At 42.3% G+C, this 15447-nt stretch overlaps 2 protein-coding genes across 3 annotated transcripts in view; both read left to right on the forward strand.

The window, feature by feature from the left end:
- Positions 1-15447, forward strand: part of LOC102124448 (G antigen 10-like) — a 53509-nt gene that overhangs the window by 7561 nt on the left and 30501 nt on the right. Inside the window, exon 5 of one of the 2 annotated variants that reach the window (XM_065537884.1) lies at positions 8396-8513. The exons of the other annotated variant lie outside the window; for it this stretch is intronic. The gene's annotated coding sequence lies outside the window, so the exon portion shown is untranslated. Of the gene's footprint in view, positions 1-8395; positions 8514-15447 lie in introns of those variants that run through there. 2 annotated transcript variants of the gene reach the window in all.
- LOC102123791 (G antigen 10-like) lies at positions 1475-6321 on the forward strand. Its single transcript, XM_045383668.2, has 4 exons — positions 1475-1564; positions 2598-2686; positions 3162-3285; positions 6067-6321. The coding sequence occupies exons 2-4, from the start codon at positions 2606-2608 to the stop codon at positions 6189-6191; spliced, it is 330 nt and encodes a 109-aa protein (XP_045239603.2). The 5' UTR covers positions 1475-1564; positions 2598-2605; the 3' UTR covers positions 6192-6321.

Here is a 15447-nt window from a genome sequence, read left to right on the forward strand (position 1 = left end):
TGCGCAGACTCACCTGTTACCATGGTGATAGTGGACATCCTTGTCTTATCCCTGATGAGAAACGGAAAACTTTCAACATTTCACTGTCATATTTACTGTCCTTTTTTTGTAGACGGACTTCTTCAGAGTAAGTCATTCCATTCTGTTCTAAATATGCTGAGCGTATTCATTTGAATCTATGTTGAGTTTCATCAAACAGTGCATCTATTTTGATGACCAGAGCATTTTTTCCCATTCATCTGTTAATATAGTGAATTCGATTGATAAAATTGGATGTTTTTATGTTCAATTTTAAAAACTTGAGACAGGGTCTCACTCTGTCATCCAGGCTGGGGTGCAGTGGTGTTATCAAAGCTCACTGCAGCCTTGACCTCCTGGGCTGAAGCGAGCCTCCCACCTCAGCCTCCTGAGTAGCTGTGAGTCTAGGTACATGCCATCACGTCCAGGTAATTTTTTAACGGCTTATTCTTTGTTTTTTGTAGTGATGAGATTTTCTGATGTTGCTCAGGCTGGTCTTGATGGAAGTCCTGAGGCCAGGTGTTCTGGCCAGCACAGCCTCCCAAAATACTAGGATTACAGGCGTGAGACTTGGCCTGATCAGGTTTTTCTTATATAGGGGTCTTATCTATATAAAGACTAAACTTACCTGTACCTTTGTGCAGGTGGGCAAAGAGCATGATGAAATTTACCATTCTGTTGATTTAAAGACAACTATCCTTGACTTACCAGTGTATAAGTCCACGAAAGCATAATTATGTTGAAAGCATATGTTGCTTTGGGTGTTGGGAACCCTGCAGTTTCTGCTGCTGTGGGGGCATGTCCGTGGAGGTACCTTTCGTCTGTTTTTTCAACTCCAAACATCTTAGGACCATGGGTTGTGACTGGTAGGACTATGTATCTTTCTAGTTTCAAGACGGAGTTGATTTTCACATGGTGCCACTCTGGCTGTCCCGTTTCCCTAATACTGTCACTTCTCCTTCTGTGATTTAGATGCTACAAATGATAGCTATCGTTTTAGTATTTCTTTACAGGTCCTAGAGATTGTATTCATTTTTCTTTCAGTCTCTTTGTGTGACTTGTTCACATTGAACAATTTCCTTGTGGGGTAGGTTGCTATTGCTGTTTTTGCAGGTGGTCTACCTGTCTTCCCAGGCAGTCACCATGGTTCTTGTCCCCATGATGGGGCCAGCGCAAGAGAGGACCCTGGGGTGGGGGGGTGGTGTGAGTGTGTCGGGGTCGGTTCAGTTGAAAATCGAGTGAGTTTTGAGGGGAGCACTACTTGAGGTATTTGAGTCCCAGAAGCATAGAAAACTGCAAAGGGAGGTTGGATTCCATTATCCTCAGTGTGGATGGGAATCGGGGGGTTTGGGGCATTGGGCTGGTAACGGCAGCCCGCGAGGGCCCACAGCCGCGCATGCTCCCTGGGCCCCCGTCTCAGTGCGCATGTTCACTGGGCGTCTTCCGCCCGGCCCGTTAGCCCACGTGAAGAACGCCAGGAAGCTGTGAGGCTGTGCGCTCTCGTTCCTGCCGTCCGGTCTCTTTTTCCCCTACTGAGATTCGTCTGGTAGGTCTGCAGGCCAGTCATCCCGGGGGCTGAAGTGTGAGTGAGGGTGAAGAGGGCCTCGGGTGGGTCCAGTGGATCCCGCTTCCTGGTCTGTGGACTCTGAGGGAGAAGGGCCTCGAGGTCGTCCTCCTCTTCTCACGCTGCTAGGCCACCATCGACTTTGTGGTCGTGAGGGGGCCTGGACAGGGAGGAAGGTGGGCCACGGAGGGAAGGCAGTCAGGGACTCAGGTGAAGATGGGGTGAGTGCTGTTTGGGGGATGGAAGTCCCGAGGTGCCCAGAACCCCTGACGACACACGGCAGATCCCTCAACGGGGTGCCCGGTGGGGGTGAGGCGGTCGGTAAAGAAGGAACCTGGCACCTGGGAAGGCTACGGCCAGGTGAGCGCCCCGCAGTGGTGTGGAGTGTGGAGCGCCCGAGTGAGAAGCACCTCAAGGTCTCACGTCCGCCATGGAAGGTCTGGGAAAAGTTGGAAGGAGTGGGCGAGGCAGTGCTGTGCAACCAAACTTGATGTGAGAGGGGGTGAATGGCTCTAGGAAGCGGGAGTGTGCCCAAAGCAGCCATCATGGGAATTGTGATTCACTAGTGTTTTCGTGGGGAGTCCACTTGTGAAACTAAACCTCATCAGAAATGACCTGTATCTGCGGGGCACAGTGGCGCTCACCTATAGTCCGAGTTACTTGGGACACAGAGGCGGGAGGATCCCTTGAGCAGGAGGTCGAGGCTGCAGTGAGCTGTGATCGCGCCTCTGCACTCCAGCCTGAGCAACAGAGCGAGACCCCGCATCCGAAGGAAATTTAGAAAAAAAAGTCCTCTGCCTCTTGCCACACGCCTTAAGATGACTGCTCTGCCAGCTTGGCCAGCATAAATGGCTTTGTAGGCACTTAGAAAACGTACACACGTATGCTTCACTCTGGGACTTATTTTGAGAGTATTTTCAAAATTAAAACGACAAGTTAACATTGATCCATGGAAGTGATGGAATATAGCAGCCCTCTGGAGCGCATGTTCCCAATCACGGTTGTCTGTTTTCAGTGTGAAATATGAGTTGGCGAGGAAGATCGACCTACCGGCGTAGACCAAGACGCTATGTAGAGCCTCCTGAAATGATTGGGCCTATGCTGGTGAGCGCTTAAATGTTAATTCGACGTTTTCTGTTAGCAGAAATTAATTTTTGTGATAGTGTTGTTGCATTAGTATGGAAATGCTGAGAAACGTCTTTCCTGCTGATAAAACATGATTATGGCGTCTCATGAAGGAAACGTTGATTCCTGAGGATTTTTTTGTTTTTCCTCTCGTGTTCTTCAGCTTTTGCCCATGACTTCTTTCTCATGCTTTGTTTGTTAATGACAGATCGTACACATGTATTCCAACACAGAGTATAATAGCTTCCAAAGTCCTTGTGCGTCACTTTTCTCACAGTAACCTCCCTGTGGGTAGAGTAACGTTCTTGGCCATGGAGAATAGAGTTGGAGAAATGTCTTTAGGCTTAGTTATGATCAGAAACAGCTATGTATTTTGTGTATATATGTAAAATTTTGTATCAATAGCAAAACTTGGTTTTTTTTCTTTATTTGCATACCCACACATATTCCCCAGCCCGAGCAGTTCAGTGATGAAGAAGTGGAACCACCAAAACCTGAAGAAGGGGAACCAGCAACTCAAAGTCAGGATCCTGCACCTGCTCAGGAGGGAGAGGATGAGGGAGCATCTGCAGGTCAAGGTGATGGAAAGGGAGGAAGAATGCCCGCTTGTGTGCCCGTGTGTGTGCGTGTGCGTGTGTGCATGTGTGTGTGTGTTATGCATTGTCACATAGCAGGAACAGGAGGAAAGTAATCAATGGAAAGAATGCCTGAATTTGACTGGAAAAGTCAGGAGGCTATGTAGTTTGCAGCTTAGCTTAGGTAAATCCCTCACTATGATAAAATTTCTCGACTTTATAAATGAGAGAATAGAGGTGCCGGGATTGTGTTTTATCCAAGAACCCTTGACTGGTGAATACACAATTTATACTTTTTTCCAAGTTTGTGTCTTCCTATCATCTGTGTTGCTATACAGAAGGAAATGATTTTGCTGAAAATGCTTAAAACTCAAATGCTTTCCTGTAAGGTAGCTTGGTACTGGCCCAAGAAGAGACCCAGTTCAGAGGAGCAGGAGCAGCTCCAAAAACCGAGTCACTGAATGTTGGCCACCGTTGCCTTCGATTGATATTTTTATATGGTACGTTCGATAAAAGCTGGATAAACAAGGGTACTGCCATACAGGTAGCTGCTTTAGTGATTTTCTAAGTGGCTTTTAGGAGGTGATTAAATCCTTTTATGGTTGGAAAAGCAGAAAAGGAGTTATCCTGGGATTAACATGAGATGGAAATCATTTCTGCGAGATAAAATGTTTTGAAAGGAAACGTTTATGTAACCGAGGTCATGGATTATTCCAGGGATTCGTTGTTAAAAGTTTCTAGAATATGACTGATAACAATGCCCATTACTTGCTGTCCACCCACTCCCTTATTCTCAGTGCGGGACAGTATATTTTGTGTGATTCACAAACAATGTTATATTTGGTGCTTTGTTCTTCACGGGGTTCGTTTGTGGGATAATACATTTGGGACCTTCGGACCTAAATATAACTTTGTTTGAACAAAGTTAAGTTTCTGTTTATCCCAGTAGGTAATGGGTGTCATGACTGTAAGATTTTCCATAGTCCTCAAATCCATTCAGCTAATCATTCCTTCAGAAATTGACATTGTAATTGTAACTGAAATCCTATCCATGTTGTAGACTTCAGATGTCTTAGGTGATGCATAGTGCTCTTGGTAGTCTACGGCTGAATATAAGCGTTATGCATGTCCTGTGGTTTATCCTCAGATTGTCATTTAGGAGAAAGGTCTCAAGCTGGGCTGAATGCCGTGCACTCATAGTCCTAGCTACTTGGGAGGATGAGGTGAGAGGATCGCTTGAGCCCTGGCGTTTAAGCCCAGCCTGGGAAACACAGCAAGACCTCATTGCTAATAAACAAACAAAGAAGTAAATAAATAAAGGTTTCATGGTATAGGAAAACACAGACTCAAAGTTTGTGCCTAGTGGCTGGTAATGTTGGAGACATAACTCCTTAGTGAACCGTACCACTTAAAAATAGTTAAGACGGCAAATTTGATGATATGTGTGTTTTTTACCACAATTGAAAGAAAACCTCCTCTCTTCCTAAACTTCAGTGTAGTTGTCATATATTCTTTAAAAGTTTTACTGTGTCTATATTCAAGACGAAACATTTATAGAAAATTTGCAAGAATAGTACAACGAACTCATATACTTTTCACCTAGATTCACCAGTTGTTAATAGCTTTCGCTCCGTAGGTTTCATATCTCTTCCCTCCCTCTCTTACCCGTCTGCCCCCACACTCGCACACACCCACACACGGATATATGTTTACTATTATTAATGCTGACTTATTTAGATAAAGTTTCAGGTATCATGGTCCTTTCCCCTGTGTACTTGAGGGTGTGTATATTGTCAGCACAAAGAGAAAGTCATTTCTTGGATCATCACTGCAGAAAGATCAAAATCAGGAAATTTAACAATGAGAAAATGCAGTCATTTAATACACAGTGGATACTCAAATTTTGCCAGCTCCCCAGACAACTTCTTTCTTCCTTTCGTTATTCTTTGTTGAGACGGAGTCTCCCTCTGTTGCCCAGGTTGGAGTGCAGTAGTGCGATCTTGGCTCACTGCAACCTACACCTCCCAGGTTCTAGGGATTCTCACGCCTCAGCCTGCCGTGTAGCTGGGCCTACGGGCGCCTGCCACTGCGGTCTTCAACTCCTGACCTCACCTGATCTGCCCACCTTGGCATCCCAAAGTGTTTAGATTGCAGGCGTGAGACCCCACGCCCGGCCCAGATAATGTTATTGATAGGATTTCTTTTTCTGATCCAGAGTCCGGTTCAGGATCACGTCTTGCATGTGCTTTTCAGGTGTTTTTAGTTTCCTTTAATCTGGAATGTTTCCTTAATTTTTCTTTGTCATTCATGATACGGACATTTTTGAAGAGGATAGACCAGTTGGTTTGCAGAATGTTCTGCAGTTTGGGCTTTTTCGTGTATTTTTTAAAGACCTTTTTTCGACTCAGCGTTGATTGGTGGCTACTCAGGCCATAGGAGAGTCTGAGTGCTAGGAGTGTAAGTGCTGTGAGAGACAGGATTTCAGCCTTGAGTCATTTGATGAGGTAAGGACAATCAGAAGTAGAATAACAGAGAAGAGCAAAGGAGGCCACAACGTTGTCTGAGGGCAGTCTTCGGAAAGGAAGAGGGTAATATTTGGAACACCTTGTTTTCCTGTTTTCTGCTAACAGACTCCTGAAATAATGTTCCTGGGATTCTTGTCAACACATCTATTATTACAGTAGCTAAAGCTTTGATAAAATAACACCGAGAGCATGAGTATTATTTTCTTATTGACGTTTTGTATTTTACTGCTTAAATTGATATGTATTTTTTATTTTCAAGGGCCAGAGCCTGAAGCTGAGAGCCAGGAAGAGGTTCGCCCGACGCCTGATTATGAGCGTGAAGATGGTCCTGATGTCCAGGAGATGAGCCTGCCAAATCCAGGGGAGGTGAAAAGACCTGAATAAGGTAGGCAATCCATTAGACATGCAGATCGTAGGTTGTCTGTTTCCACAGTATTGTATAATAATAATAATAGTTATTTTTTGAGTCAGAGTCTCGCTCTGTCGCCCTGGCTGGAGTACAGTGGTCCCACCTCGGTCACTGGAACTTCAGCCTCCCGGGTTCAAGTCATTCTCCTGCGTGTGCCTCCCGAGTAGCCAGGCTTACAGACGTGCTCCACCGTTCCCAGCTAATTTTTGTATGTTTAGTATTGATGGGGTTTCGTTCCGTTGCACAGGTTGGTCCCGAACTCCTGGCCTCGGGTTATCCACGTGCCTCGCCTTTGAAATTTCCGGGATTACAGGCGAGAACCACGGAGCCCGACCCAGCATTATATTTTTAATAGCAGAGAGGTAACAGTACTGCCTCTGTAATACTAGAGTTCTTATATAGAAAGGTTATTTGAAACGTAGTTCAGGCCCCAGCACCCGACTGATAGGCTGTCAGATATAGAAACAAACTGAGTCAAAGCCATGTTGAATGAAGATTTGAGTCTAAATCCTTGAACCAATAGCTCATAATTTTGTGATGCTTTTGTAATGATCTGCTTTTAACAAATACATAACACATTTGTAACACCCATCACTTGGTGTGAAAAATGCCAAAGCACTGATGCGGGTTCTAATACCAGCTCTTACAGCCTTGGCGAGATGCTGAGTGAGTCCTTTCACTTCTAAACCTGTCTTTGGTTCTTATGAAAATAGTGAGTTGAAGTCAGAGATTTTAAAACCATTTTCCCGGCCGGGCGCGGTGGCTCAAGCCTGTAATCCCAGCACTTTGGGAGGCCGAGACAGGCGGATCATGAGGTCAGGAGATCAAGACCATACTGGCTAACATGGTGAAACCCCGTCTCTACTAAAAAATACAAAAATCTAGCCGGGTGAGGTGGCGGGCGCCTGTAGTCCTAGCTACTCAGGGGGCTGAGGCAGGAGAATGGCGTAAACCCGGAAGGAGGAGCTTGTAGTGAGCTGAGATCAGGCCACTGCCCTTCAGCCTGGGCGACAGAGGGAGACTCCGTCTCAAAAAAAAAAAAATTAAAACCATTTTCCCTTCTGGTTCTTTCATACTCTGATCCTGTTGCATAGAATGCATGGGATACAGAGATCATCTGGTTCGCATGATGTGTTGATCCCATATCATGAAACCCTGACCTGAGTCATCTGAAAATCTCTAAATTGAGATTTCATTGCTACTAAGAAAGTGAGCGGTCACTCTGCTTCATCCTAGTTTTTCCGTGTGGAGAGCTGAATACCTATCGTAGTATCTTGTCAAATTGTGAATTCTCCCTCCTCTTTGTTTGTTTGTTTGTTTGAGACAGAGTCTCAGTCTGGAGTACAGTGGTGTGATTTCAGCTCACTGCAACCTCTGGCTCCCTGGCTAAAGCAGTCCTCCCACCTCAGCGTCTTGAGTGGCTGAAAGTACATGCACAAGCCCACAAGCCACCGTGCCTAAGTTATTTATTAATTTTTTTAAAAAATTTTTTTTAAACTTTTTTTTTTTTTTGTCGAGATGAGGTCTCACTATGCTGCCCAGGCTGGGATTGTCTGGCTTTTAATGAACAATTGCGTTTAAAATCTTTCCTCACGGAAACCTTGAGTGACAGAGTTATCAACTGGTGAGAGACCGGTTAGTTCCTATCCTCTGTGGCATGTAGGTCAGTGATGCTCAGCATGGGTGTGAGTAAGATGTCTGTGCTATGCACGCTGCCTGCCGCACTGTCTTCATGAGCCAGTATTTCTAATAAGACTGTCGACTCATATGTGATATAATCATCTCTCACCATATCAAATGTTACATGTAAGTTTCAGCTTTAGAGACATGGATTGATCAGATTTAAAGTTGAAAGACCATGACTTTAGGACTTCCTGACTAATCAACTGAAATATGTTTTACACCTGTGTTTTCCAAATTGCTGACTGTGAATTGTAAGTGCTTCTGAATTGAAAGGGAGCACTGGATGTGTAGAGAAGAAATTACCTTTAAATTCTGCAGGTCTACCCTCAAAGTGTGTACAGAGGTTCAATTGGATGTAAGACACAGGATCACCCTTAGTGTTCTGTTTCTAGTCCATTTAATAAAACCCAAAGTGTAGTGTATTTTGTATGTCTTTAGGGGCATTTAAATAATTTGTTGCTAAGTCATGTTCCCAATTGTTATGTTTCTGTTACAGGTGAAAAGCAATGACAGTGTTAAAAGAAGACACGCTGAAATGATGCAGGCTGCTCTTATGTTGGAAATTTGTTCATTAGAATTCTCCCAATAAAGCTTTACAGCCCTCTGCAAAGAAATCTTGCGCATCTTTTGTGAACTTTATTTCTAGCTTTTTGATGCTGTGAGACATGTATCATTCTTTGAAATGTTATATTCTAACGGTTTGAGCTGGTATGTAGACACATCATTCTTTTTTCTTTCTTTCATTTTTCTCTTTGGCGACGGAGTCTCGCTGTGTCACCCAGGCTGGAGTGCAGTGGCGGGATCTCTGCTCACTGCCCCCGCCTCCCGGATTCAAGCAATTCTCTGCCTCAGCCTCCCGAGTAGCTGGGATTACAGGCGTCCACCATCACGCCCCGCTAAGTTTTGTATTTTTAGTAGAGATGGGGTTTCACCATCTTGGCCAGGGTGCTCTTGAATTCCTGACCTCGTGATTCACCCGCCTCGGCCTCCCAAAGTGCTGGGATTACAGGCGTGAGCCACCATGCCCGGCAGAGACATAATTCTTATATATTGGTTTTCTATCCAGCAGCCTTGTGAAATATGCTTATGATTTCTAAAAGTTTACTTCTGGATCATTTTCAGTCTTCAACATACGGAAACATATCATCCTTCAATAAGAGCAATTTTATTTCTGCCATTTATTTTTCTTTGTCCTTTTGTATTGTTTGTAGAGACGGGGTTTTGCCATGTTTCCCGTGCTGTTCTTGGACTCCTGAGTGCAAGTGATGCACCCGCCTTGCCTCCCACAGTGCTGGGATTACAGGCATGGGCCTCCGCACCAGGACTGTTGCAGCCGTTGTAAAGAGTTTTATTTCCTTTTCTGATTATATGGCATTGCGCAGACCCACCTGTTACCATGGTGATAGTGGACGTCCTTGTCTTATCCCTGATGAGAAACGGAAAACTTTCAACATTTCACCGTCATATTTCCTGTCCTTTTTTTGTAGATGGACTTCTTCAGAGTAAGTCATTCCATTCTGTTCTAAATATGCTAAGCATATTCATTTGAATCTATGTTGAGTTTCATCAAACAGTGCATCTATTTTGATTACCACAGCATTTTTTCCCATTCATCTATTAATATCAGGAATTAGATTGCTAAATTTATGGTTCACATTGTATTTTTAAAACTTCATTCATTTTTATTTTGTATTTTTATAACTCCAAAAACCGTGTTGCTGAATGTTGGCTACCATTTCCCTCCATCACCCAGGCTAGAGTGCGGTGGTGTTGTCAGAGCTAACTGCAGCCTTGACTTCCTGGGCTCAAGCGATCCTCCCGCCTCCGCCTCCTGATTAGCTGTGACTATAGGTACATGCCAGTATGCCTAGCTCATTTTTCTATGATTTTTTTTTGTTTTGTAGTGATGAGATTTTCTCATGTTGATTAGGCTGGCATCTTATGACAGTGGTTATGGCATCTCATGAAGGAAATAATGTTTCAGGAGGATTTTTTTCCTCTTGTGTTCTGCAGCTTTTGCACATGACTTCCTTCTCATGCTTGTTAATTTTAAATTGTATACTTCTACCATAGCGTATAATCGCTTCCAACGTTTTTGTGGGTATCTCTTTATCAGAGTTACCTTTCTGTAGGTAGAGTAACCTTATGAAGCATATAGAATAGAGTTGGAGAAATGTCTTTAGGCTTAATTATGATCAGAAGATTCTATGTATTCTATCTCTGTGTATTTATATATATGTATCTATACATGTATATGTGTATATTTTATTGACATGTATTAATAACGAAACTTTTAAATTGTACACACACACATGTTTTCTAGCCCATCCAGTATGTTCACGAAACACCTGAAAAACTGGAACCACCAACTCAAAGTCAGGATCCTGCACCTGCTCAGGAGAGAAAGGATAAGGGAGCATCTGCAGCTCAAGGTGAAGGGCAAAGAAAGAATGCTTGTGGAAGTGTGTGTGTGTGTGTGTGTGTGTGTGTGTGTGTGTGTGTGTGATGCGTTGTCACATACCAGAAGCAGGAGAGAAGAAAACAACGCAAACAATGCTGGGAAATTGACTGGAAAATTGAAGAGGGTATAGTTTGCAGCTTAGCTTAGGGAAATCCCTCACTATGATAAAATTTCTCCACTTTATAAAGAGAATGAAGCCTCGGTGACTGTGTTTTATCCAAGAACACTTGACTGGTGAATACAGAATTTATATTATTTTTCCAAATATCCAAGAACACTTGACTGGTGAATACAGAATTTGTATTATTTTTCCAAAGTGTGTGTCTTCCTACCATCTATGTTGCTGTGAAAATAGTAAATGATTTTGCTTAAAATGCTTAGAACTGCAATGCTTTACTGTAAGGTAGCTTAGTACTGGCCCCAAAATAGACCCAATTCTTAGGAGTAGGAGCAAACCCAAAAACTGTGTCGCTGAATGTTGGTCACAATTTCCTTTGATTGATATTTTTATATGGTAAGTTGGATAAAAGCTGGATAAATCAGGATATTGCCATACATGTAGTTGGTTTAGTATGAGTTTTTAAGTGGCTTTAAGAGGTGACTAAATTTTTTTTATGGTTAGAAAATTTTAAAATAATTATCCTGAGATTAACAGAAGATAGAAATAATTTCTCCTAGATAAAACATTTTGAAGCAATACTTTTATGTATCAGGTCATGGATTAGTCTAGTAATTCACTGTTAAAGGTTTCTAGACTATGACGGACAACAATACCCACTAATTGCTGTCCACCCTCTCCCTTATTCTCAGTTTGGGGCAGTATATTTTCTGTGATTGACAAATAATGTTATTTTGTACTACCTGGGGTTCATTCATGGAATATTACATTTAGGACCTTTGAACCTAAATATAACTTCATTTGAACAAAGTTGAGTTTCTGTTTACCCCAATAGGGAATGGATGTCCTGACTGTAAGATTTTTCATAGTCCTCAAATCCATTCAGCTAATCAGTCCTTCAGAAATTTACGTTTCAATTGTAATTGAAATCGTTTCTGTGTTGTAGACATCAGATTTCTTATTTGATGCGCACTGCTCTTAGTACTCTATGGCTGAATATAGGAATTATACATGTCCCATGGTTTATCCTTAGATTGTAATTTAAGAGAAAGGTGCTCAATGGGCTCAGTGCTCAATGGTGCTCAGTGGGCTCAATGGGCTCAGTGCCGTGTACTCGTAGTCCCGGCTACTTGGGACGCTGAAGTGAGAGGTTTGCTTGAGTCCAGGAGTTCAAGCCCAGCCTGGGAAGCATAGTGAGACCTTATCGCTAAGAAATAAGCAAATAAGTAAGTAAATAAGTGAGTGAATGAATAACTAAATGTTTCGTGGTATTGGAAAGCAAACATGTAAAGTTTGTTCCTAGTTGCTGGTAATGTTGGAAACATAAGTCTTTACTGAACTGTAACACTTTCAAATAGTTAAGTTGATAAATTTTAAGTTATGTGTAGTTTTTACCACAAATTTAAAAATCCCCTGTCTTCATAATGTTCAGTGTAGTCATCATATATTATTTTAAGTTTTCATTTGATATATTTTGTAAATATAATATTTATAGAAAAGTTGCAAGAATTTCAATCAATTCATATATTTTTCATCTGGATTCACCAACTGTTAATAGTTTTTGCCTCATTAGTTTCTTATCTCTTCTCTCCCTCTCTTACCCTGGCGCCTACACGCTCACACACCCTTATTTGTATTATATTTATTGTTATTAATGGTGAATTATTTGCGTAAATTTTCAGGTATTATGGTCCTTTACCCAAAGTACTTGAGTGTGTGTATATCCTCAGAAAGAAAAAGTCATTCCTTGGATAATCACTGCACAATGATCGAAATAAGGAAATTTAACAATGAGAACCTGCAGTCATTTAATATACAGCATATACTCAAATTTTGCCAGTTATTCAAGTAATTTCCCATTTTTTGTTTTTTTGAGACGGAGTTTCACTCCGTCAGTCAAACTGGAGTGCAGTGGTACGATCTTGGTGCATTGCAACCTGAGCCTTTCAGGTTCAAGGGATTCTCATGTCTCAGTCTCCTGAATAACTTGGATTACAGGTGCCTGTCATGGCAACTGGCTAATTTTTTTTTTTTAAATATATTTTTAGTAGAGACAGGGTTTCACCATGTTGGCCAGGTGAAACCCCTAACCTCAAGTGCTCTGCCCACCTCGGCCTTCCAGACTGTTGGGATTATAGGTGTGAGCCACCACGTCCGGCCCAGATAATTTCCTCTATAGAATTTAATTTTCTGATCCAGAGTCCAGTTCAGGATCATGTCTTGTGTGTAGTTGTCATGTCTTTTTAGTTTCATCTGGAATGGTTCCTTAAGTTTTCTTTGTCATTCATGATACTGATGTTTGTGAAGAGGATAGATAGAACAGTTGGTTTGCAGAATGTTCACCAGTTTGGGCTTTTTCATTTATCATTTAGAGACCTTTTTTCACTCACCATTTATTGGTGGCTACTCATGCCATATAACTTGCTAGGTGCTAGGAGTCTAATTGCTAATGAGAGACAGGATTTCAGCCTTGAGTGTTTAATATGACAAGGACAATGAGAAATACATTCACAGATATGTGCAAAGGAGGTGACAAAGCTGTGTGAGGGCAGTCTTCAGAAAGGAAGAGGGTAATATTTGGAAAACCCTGTTTTCCTATTTTCTGGCAACAGACTCCTCAGATAATATTCTTGTGATTCTTATTAACACAGTTATTACTACATGAGCCTAAGGCTTTCATTTAATAACACTGTGAGCATGAATATTATTTTCTTATTCATATTCCATGGTTTACTGCTTAAATTGATTTTTTTTCTTTTAAGGGCCTGAGCTGCAAGCTGATAGCCAGGAGCTGGTTCAGCTGAAAACTGGGTGTGAGCGTGGAGATGGTCCTGATGTGAAGGGGATGTGCCTGTCAAATCCAGAGCCGGGGAAACTGCCAGAAGAAGGTAGGCAATCTATTAACCATGCAAATTGTAGGGTGTCTGTTTCCAGAGTATTATGGTTTTAATAACACAGAGGTAATAATACTGCCTCTTTAATATTAGAGGTTTTTTTTATTTTGTACTTTTATTTTTTATTTTTGGAAATAGAGTCTTACTTTGTCACCCAGCCTGGAGTGCAGTTTTCTGATCTTGTAGGTCATTGCAACCTCTGCTGTCTCAGCCTCCCGAGTAGCTGGGACTACAGGCACATGCCACCATGCCTGGGTAATTTTTGTATTATCAGTGGAGACGGGTTGCGGCATATTAGTCAGGCTGATCTCGAACTCCTGACCTCAGGTGATCCACCTGCCTCGGCCTACCAAAATGCTGGGATTATGGCGTGAGCCACCGGTTCTGGCCAATAATAGAGTTCTTATATAAAGATTTTTTGTAATGTAGTTCCAGCCCCAGCAACTGACTTATAGACTGTCATATAGAAACAAATTGAGTCAAAGCCCTATTGAATTATAGCTTTTGAGAATAAGCCCTCAGACCAACAGCTTATAATTTTCAGATGCTTTTTAAAGGTCTGCTTTTAACAAATACATAACATATTTTTAACACCCATCACTTGGTGTGAAATATGCTGAAGCACTGATGCAGGTTCTAATACCAGCTCTTGCAGCCTTGGTGAGATTCTCAGCAAATCCCTTAACTTACAAAGCTATCTTTGGTCTTATAAAAATACTGAGTTTAATGAAGATATTTTAATATAATTTTCCATTCTGGTTTTTTCATACACTGATCCTGTTGGATAGAATGCATAGGATACAGAGATTATCTGCTGTGCATGATTTCTTTATCCCAAATCATCAAACCCTGACCTGAGTCATCTTAAAACGTGTGAATTGAGATTTCATTGGTACTAAGAAAGTGAGCGGGCACTCGGCTTCATGTTTGCATTTCTGTGTGGAGACTTGAATGCCTACTCTTAGATTCTGTCAAATTGTGAATTCTCTTCATTTTATTTATTTATTTTTTTAGACACGGGTTCACTCTGTAACCCAGGCTGGAGTGCAGTGGTGCAATTTCAGCTCACTGCAACCTCTGCCTCTGAGCCTCAAGCCATTCTCTCACTTCACCTTCCTGAGTGGCTGGAACTACAGGCCTAGGCCACCGTGCCTAACTTATTTTGTTTTTTTAAAAATAAATTTTTGTAGAGATGAGGTCTCACTATGTTGCCCAGGCTGCGATTCTCTGGCTTTTAATTAATAATTGCTTTTTAAATCTTTCCCCCAAGGAAACCTTGAGTGACGGAATTATCAACTGGCGAGAGACCAGTTAGTTCCTATCCTCTGTGGCATGTAGGTCAGTGATGCTCAGCATGGGTGTGAGTAAGATGCCTGTGCTATGCACGCTCCCTGCTGCACTGTCAGTCTTCATGAGCCAGTATTTCTAATAAGACTGTCGACACATATATGATATAATCATCTCTCACCATATCAAATGTTACATGTAAGTTTCAGCTTTAGAGACATGGATTGATCAGATTTAAAGTTGAAAGACCATGACTTTAGTACTTCCTGACTAATCAACTGAAGTATGTTTTACACATGTGTTTTCCAAATTGCTGACTGTGAATTGTAAGTGCTTCTGAATTGAAAGGGAGCACCTGATGCTTAGGAAGAAATTACCTTTAAATTCTGCAGGTCTACCCTCAAAGTGTGTACAGAGGTTCAATTGGATGTAAGACACAGGATCACCCTTAGGTTTCTGTTTCTAGTACATTTTATAAAACCCAAACTGTAGTGTGCTTTGTATACCTTTAGGGTCATCTAAACAATCTGTTGCTCGGCCGGGCGCGGTGGCTCACGCCTGTAATCGCAGCACTTTGGGAGGCTGAGGCGGGTGGATCACGAGGTCAGAAGTTCGATACCATCCTGGCTAACACGGTGAAACCCTGTCTGTTCTAAAAATACAAAAAATTAGCCAGGTGTGGTGGCACGTGCCTGTGGTCCCAGCTACTCAGGAGGCTGAGGCAGGAGAATTGCTTGAACCCAGAAGGCGGAGGTTGCAGTGAGCCGAGATTGCACCACTGCACCCCA

The sequence above is a fragment of the Macaca fascicularis genome, chromosome X (genome assembly GCF_037993035.2).
Source record: "Macaca fascicularis isolate 582-1 chromosome X, T2T-MFA8v1.1".
Lineage (NCBI taxonomy): Eukaryota > Metazoa > Chordata > Mammalia > Primates > Cercopithecidae > Macaca > Macaca fascicularis.